General features: G+C 35.1%; 1 protein-coding gene across 2 annotated transcripts in view; it reads left to right on the top strand.

Annotated features, from left to right (window-relative positions):
* The window catches only part of LOC110380171 (uncharacterized), a 44651-nt gene that overhangs the window by 33296 nt on the left and 4058 nt on the right, over positions 1–7297 (top strand). For both annotated transcript variants that reach the window (XM_064035840.1, XM_064035839.1), the window contains exon 19: positions 330–400. In XM_064035840.1, the coding sequence (XP_063891910.1) occupies positions 330–400 (71 nt within the window). The remainder of the gene's footprint in view (positions 1–329; positions 401–7297) is intronic.

Genomic DNA, 7297 nt, shown 5'->3' with positions numbered 1-7297 from the left:
CCTTGATGGATAATGAAGTAAAAGCTCTGGAAAATGCAAAGCTTGTTGTGTTAAAATGCCAAAACAAAACAGTCTCAAATACAGTTGCTAGAAAATCATCCGATCTAATGCGTAACAATAACTAAAATTCAATCATGGTAGCGGAATATTACATTGTTTTTTTATGACTTCGTATTATTCCAGAACAATATAACATGAAATAATTGTTGATCTTCACCTTGATCCTATTGTTGATGATCAATGAAAATCGCAGTTCAAATACGAAGAGGAGAAAGAGTACTCGTATTTATTAAAGGAAAGGACATTAATGAAATGTGTTTTGTTTACAGATCTCAATGGCACCAGATCGTTGTGAAGTGACCAGATTAATCAAACAGCTATGCAGTGGAGATGCAGGAGGGTAAGTATATCCAAGGTCGAAATAGTAGCCTAACACTTTTCATAAGAACTAAGGTGTCTACGAGTATTACAAATTGATGGTTTGATGATATCATCAATAAGCTCGCACGATGCCTTAATTAATGTGTCCCAAATGAACATTGACGTGGCGCAGATCATAAAGTTCCTCTTAGCGCTACTGTTTACTCCTAAGGCGAATTCTATGACAAAACCACACAAGGAAGGAAATTAAACAAATTGTAAAAAGAAATGAACGTCAACACAAAAGAATCTGAATATTATTAGATATGGCTGACAGAGCAATGATTAGACGCACCCTAAGACTGCCCACAATAAACCTTGTAGATTATGTACTATTAGTAATGTTTGCTCTATTTACAAGGCGAATGATATGGAGACGGATATTACTATCGGATTAGTAATAGAAACAGGTGACCGTTTAGGGTTTTTACAAAAACTTTGATGCTAATTAATCAATCAACATACGTTTATTCAAAATAGGCTTGAAAACAAGTACTTTCTGAAAGTCAAATATTACAAAGGATAGCCAACAAAAACTCCCTTCGCCATTTCCTACGTGTTTTTGCTAGGAAAAAGAAGTGGCGCAACAATGTCCAATATCAAAATTATTGCTGTAAGATTTCGTGCACCAATCTTTCTTCTATTGGACCCATCTTGGCGAGTCCATGGATTCTTGGCGAGTCGATGACAATCAGTCCTATATTTCAGTGGCCCAGTATTTCGTCACATGGCATTGTTGGTCCCATACATTCCTAAATGCTAACCATGCTTATAGTGATATAGTGCTATAGCTAAGTACTATAGCAACAAATAATTTTGTTCCGAATCTACGCCACTAATATTCTAGGTCAAGTGGACGAAGCGCATCTACTGTCTATCGTATACAAACATTTATTGCCTGAATCGAGCAATGTGTTTACGGTTTTCCGTATGGTATTTCCCAGAATACTAAAGTCTTGGGTCTGTTACGGTCATTGTCAAAAGTTAAGCTGTACGAATTTAATGAAATACAGCGTGTTTATTTCGTTTTGCCTTTTTTATTTTGACTTCAGTTCTGGGAATCTGGTTACTCGGCAATAGGTAAGTAATTATTATCACTCAATTACAGTGCTTTGATTCAATTTTAGGATTAGGTATGTAGAAACGTGACTATCATATAAATATCAGTGATTCATACAATTCCCAGGAATAATTTCCTTCCTTTACATTTGGAAAGACATTTTCCTACTATTTACGTACTTTTTTATGAACTTATGCATGCTGTTTAGATTGAAGACACTTTAATTATGCAATGTGTCCTGAAATAATTTTTAAACGTATTGCCCGTCACTAATTGTAGAGTTTGCATATCCCAAGTACTTTTTACGTTACTTAATGTCATCTACTACCGTCTTGAACAAAGAATGCAGGTGATGCCACGGGCAGAAACCATATCCAAATAATCTGATCAAATAAATAAGATGAATTAATTTTGTAATCAATTCCAAGAGATTCCTAATCTACAGATTACGATATATTGAGGAAAAGTTTTCTTTCTCAAGTTTCTTGTAATTACTGATACGTCAATACAATCGTAATTTCATTAATTCGATAACAGACTTTTCTTGGAGTTATGCGTACTTGAAAATAGATTATAGACTTATCATGTTAATACCAAAGAAGTAAACAAAGCTTATAGAACTTATTAATTAAACCATTCAATCACTTAACCTTTATAGGAGCTTTCATTAACTAAAGAAGTAACGGGCGCAAACTCCTCCCACTCTTTCTTTTCCTCTCTAAAAGACAGAGAGGGAAATACCGCAAAATTTGAGTGGTATCCCCACCCACTTGAAGTCCGTAACGGGTGGTGTGACTAATTACACCTGACGAAACGTGCTGGAAGTCGGTTTCTGATCGTGCATACTAAATTTGGTAAAGGATTACGATGTGGGGTTCTGTAGAAGAATTCTGCTGGAGCAAAAAACGCCAATTTGCCTACAAGATTTCTTTAATTTTAAAAGTGTTCAGACCGCCATGAAGTCTTCGTAGTTTATCTCTGTTACTAGAAAAACTATTCGTTTCGGAATTAGTTTTTGTATTAAAAGGAAATCTAGCGTTTCCTTAGAAAGCCTTATAAGCAATTCTAATCTATTGCTTTCGTAGTCCCTAGTCATATCATCAAATCGGTAAAATAATGACTGTCAAATTACCAGATTCGTCTTTATTTATAATACACAGTACAAGTTCTAATTTTTGTGAATCATTTATTTCAAATTCTGCCTCAATTGCCTAAAGGTAAAAAAAACTGCGGAACCGCAGCTCTTTAACAAAATTCGTGAGAATCAAGCCGCGAGTGTTAGCTAAATTTTTTTCGGAAATCACTTTATCCAAATAAAAAGTAATCCCACCCAAAACAAAAATGTGAAAGACTGCCAAGTTCGATAATATGGGAATGCTTCGCCTATAAAAGAAGTGAGATCTGAATAAGTACCAAGTTCCATACACATACCTCAGTTAAAAATAGTTACTTTTTAATGATGTTACTTGGCAAGTTTTCATACACCTTGTTATAAACCTACTAAACGCAATGAATCAAGTATTTAATTTTCTATTAAAACTTGCCAAGTAATCATCATTAAAAAGTAACTATTTTTAACTGAGGTATGTGTATGGAACTTGGTACTTATTCAGATCTCACTTCTTTTATAGGCGAAGCATTCCCATATTATCGAACTTGGCAGTCTTTCACATTTTGTTTTGGGTGGGATTTCATTTATTTTGTAAGGTTGTTTATTTTATTTTTTCTTATGATGAAGTTAGTTAAAGAAATGTCTCATTTATACTATTTTTAGATTTTTAATATGCACTATGTTTCTTACAAAGAAATGAACTAGATTAACTAAATGGACTAGATTTACCAACTGACTGACATGTCATGTTATCATATATTATGTTCGTGGATCAAAGTTACACATTCGTTATTTTCGAAAGTGATTCACACTTGGCCGTTTTCAGATTTTTACTTTACTTTGACTAAATACAAACCTTTGTACCATTCGAAGATATATTGTATAAATATAGATAAATTTAGTTCGTTTTAGTTCCTTAGGGGTATAAATTTACACCGGGTATAAAAAACCTTCATTATTTTGAAACCGACTCACACTTGGCCATTTTCAGATTTTTCCCTTTACCTTGACATAAAGACCTACCTCCATGCCAAATTTCAAGTCAATACGACCATTGGAAGTGGTCTAGGTTTTTGATGAGTGAGTCAGTGAATCAGTGAATCAGTCAGTGAGTGTATAGTAAAAATAGCGATTTTCTGACGTCAATATCTCAAGACCTACAATAGGTATATTAATGAAATTTTGTATTTTAGATAAGTGAGGGGGTCTCAACAGATACTAGAAATTTGATATGCGTAAATAAAATAGATTTTGAGTTACAGGGGGGTCGAATTTGGCCCGAAATGGTTCGTGTAATATAACCCACGGCCGGTGTGTCGCTTTTTTTGCTCAAACTTGGCGGACACACTGCCGTGTGTCTAGATTGTGATAAGTGTGGGCTGGTCCAGTCAAAATGGGTACTTAGTGTATGACAAACCACACCCACGGCGATATAACGGATGCTAATTTTATATTAGCTTTAAAATCTTGTGAATTGAAATATTATTTGTTTGTTTTTTGTTTCCTCTTTTCGAATTTACCATTTATGGGTGTCATGGCTGTAAATCTTAGGTTGTTAGGTATTGTACCTCACCACTATTATACATAACTGCAAAAGCAACTGTAGGTATAGCATCGCATAGCCAAGGGCCTGAAAAAGCATATACATAGGATCATTTTTATCCGAGTGCAGAAGAAAGTTCTCTCGAGACGCAGATAGAACCTAGTTATAAAAAACCAGAAGACAAAAACCGCAATACAAAAGCGGTTTTTAACGACTCTTATAATTCTCTGTTTGTCCGAAAAACCTATCCAAGCTCCGTGTGGCTAGCATCACGTACAACTTATTGCTTATCAGTGACAACGCGAAGCCTTCTATGAAAGTGATGAACTATTTCTAATCCGTCCTCATCGCTTTCTGATAGCTTGTAATTATCTAATTTATGACTTCATTGAATTTCCAGTTTTCCAACTACGTATATTTTTCCTGTTTATCAGTTATATTATCGCTAGCTAGGATAAAACAATAAAAATTCCGAATTAGAACAAACATTTGAATAATCTAACACTTATTCTAGGAATGTAAATTGTATCTAAACTACTAATCCATATGTAATCCCCCGATATGTGGTTCTGCGGTAAATTCCATTTATAGAGCATTATTTTTAATTGCGTTATTTTGTTCTACAAGTGTAATCTGATAAGTTCTGATAGTCTGAATGCGTTGTATGTGAACTTGGCATTTATTTTCAATGTGGCATTCATTCAACAGTGTTCGTTTGTTTGTTTATATCTTTATCGTAGAAATCTGTCTGATTGTATGTTCGTGTATTTTTGCAAGCACGTGTAGATCAGGCTCGCGATTAACGGCAAATGTTTTGAATGGTTCCGAAAAAGGGAGTTTTATTAACTTTCTCTTCCCATAAACCAAACGCTCCTGGGTCTTGAAATTGCCTTTACCCTTTCCACCACTTAGGGATTATAGATTTACGGCACTCCTTTGATTGACTTTAATCCTATCTCAATTCTCAACATCTACCACCAATTAATTTTCATTCATTCTTTCTATCACATTTACTTCCAAATGATCTAATATTCACAGCTACAGCGGTATCATTATACAATAACACATTATTATCGTTCCATTTATCGCCACTTCAGTACAATGTCGCTATACCTACATGACCGACTTTTCTCGAAAACTATACTTATAATTACCATTTCATGCATTTATTCTGAGGTGTTATGATTTATTTTTATAGTATGATAATTTGTTTTCCTGTTGCCATTTATAAATACTCTGTCATACGTGGTCACTTACTCGATTTAAGTACCTATAGGAAAAGATTTTCCTGTGACGTGGATTTTACAACCACATAAACTACGTATACATATATTCCATGTATAGCTACTTCACTATGTGTCGCTGCTCTATTCGCTGACCAACTTTTAAATATAATTTTGATATTCTTGACGTAGTCGAAAGTAACAGTAACTTCAATATCTCCAGTAGATACTTACGTACATGACTATTAGAAAGCAGACTATCAACTGTTTATAAACAGCATATTATCATACAAAACCGCACATAACATTTCCAATGACTCAAGCCCCCATAACCCGATGAGATCAGCTCCCGATGGCATTGCGATACGCCATGGGGTCACGTGCCATTACTTATGGTGCTCTCGCCTTCCATAGCTGTTTATGTGACCAGCCATGGCAGTTACATCCCATTGTCTTGGGATATAAGTAGTAAGGCTGGTGCAGATGCTTCTTCGTATTGTTTGGAGTTGGGTAAATTAAAGTCGACTGTGGTTAAGGACTTAAAATACAAAACAAGATATAAATAAACTAAGAACATGTGTACATGATGAGTATGGGTTTTCAAGAAAAAAATAAAGGGATGGCTACATATCAACTATAATGACTGTCGTAAAGATAGAGATAGATTCGGCGATGTGACGAATAATTGAGTAGGCACCTATTCCATACCTACGACTTCATGTCTTCAATTAATTTTTATTTGTGTAGGTTGTTGCGCGGCTGTGATCTCAGTGCATTTCTTAGAACCTTCTTTATAAATATCCATCTACAAAGGCACCTGAATCTTTACTACCTATACCAAAAACCTACAGTTAAAGACGCCATGACATCACCATCAAATAAATCATCCATTTGTTTACAACTCCTACACAAAACCCTAATTAAACGTATTAGTTGAATAGTTCACGCGACCGAACCATTCTCACGTGCGATTAGGTCATTGCATCGCGCTGCACCCATTAACGATGCTATCCTATACGTGATGACCACCTTGCCATGCGGAGCACGGTTTGCAGTTGAAGGACAGACCTATCTCTTAGTACTTAGTTAATTAGATGTAAGGCAAAACTTATGTTTTTTAGGTATTGTGGTGTATGTGATGTCTTTGCCATAGCTTTATCCAGGTTTTTGCAAAAGACGTCCAGTTAAAACCAGTCAGGTCAGTTAATAGACCAAATGGTTGTAGGAGTTGATCATATGTAGAAAGAGAAATAATTGCCCGGGTGTGGAGAAGAAATTATACCTAAATTACTTTCAGTAAGCACCAACTAATGCTTGCCATACAAAATATGAGAAGAGATCAAAATCGGTATAATATGGCATGATGTTTCTCTTTATCAAATTCTCTCAGTAGGTACAAAATATCAAGACATTACATAATCCCTAAATCCAGATTCCAGTAGTGTGTAAAATGCCATAATAAGATAATAGACGTTTACCGCAGATTGAGATGACCTTGAAAGTTGATGTCACCGGTGCTGAAACTAAACGCTTTTATGGCCGAAACTGATATTGCAAGAATACTGCTATTTCTGTACATGATATTGTCAGATTTAGATTAAATGATTTGTCGTTTTGTCCCATACGTAAAGATGTTTGTGATGTTGTCATATTTTATTATTTTTAGCCCATACTGTCCCACTGCTGGGCAAAGGCCTCCCCATCTTGCTTCCACACTTCTCGATCTTTCGACCGAGCCCACCAGTCTCGATGTTGTCATAATACCTCTATAATACTTCTCACATAAAAACCATAGATAAAATACCATGATAACGAAATATGTACTGTTTATAGCATTCCAAGTTCCAAAAAGTTCCAAGTGCCATGTATAAGAACGGTATAAAAGTATATTATTTGAAAAAGACATCCACTGCAATGCTTAGTGTCATCATCATCATCAT

Source organism: Helicoverpa armigera, chromosome 8, assembly GCF_030705265.1.
Source record: "Helicoverpa armigera isolate CAAS_96S chromosome 8, ASM3070526v1, whole genome shotgun sequence".
Taxonomy (NCBI): Eukaryota; Metazoa; Arthropoda; class Insecta; order Lepidoptera; family Noctuidae; genus Helicoverpa; species Helicoverpa armigera.
This window is presented reverse-complemented; position numbering and strand designations above follow the sequence as displayed.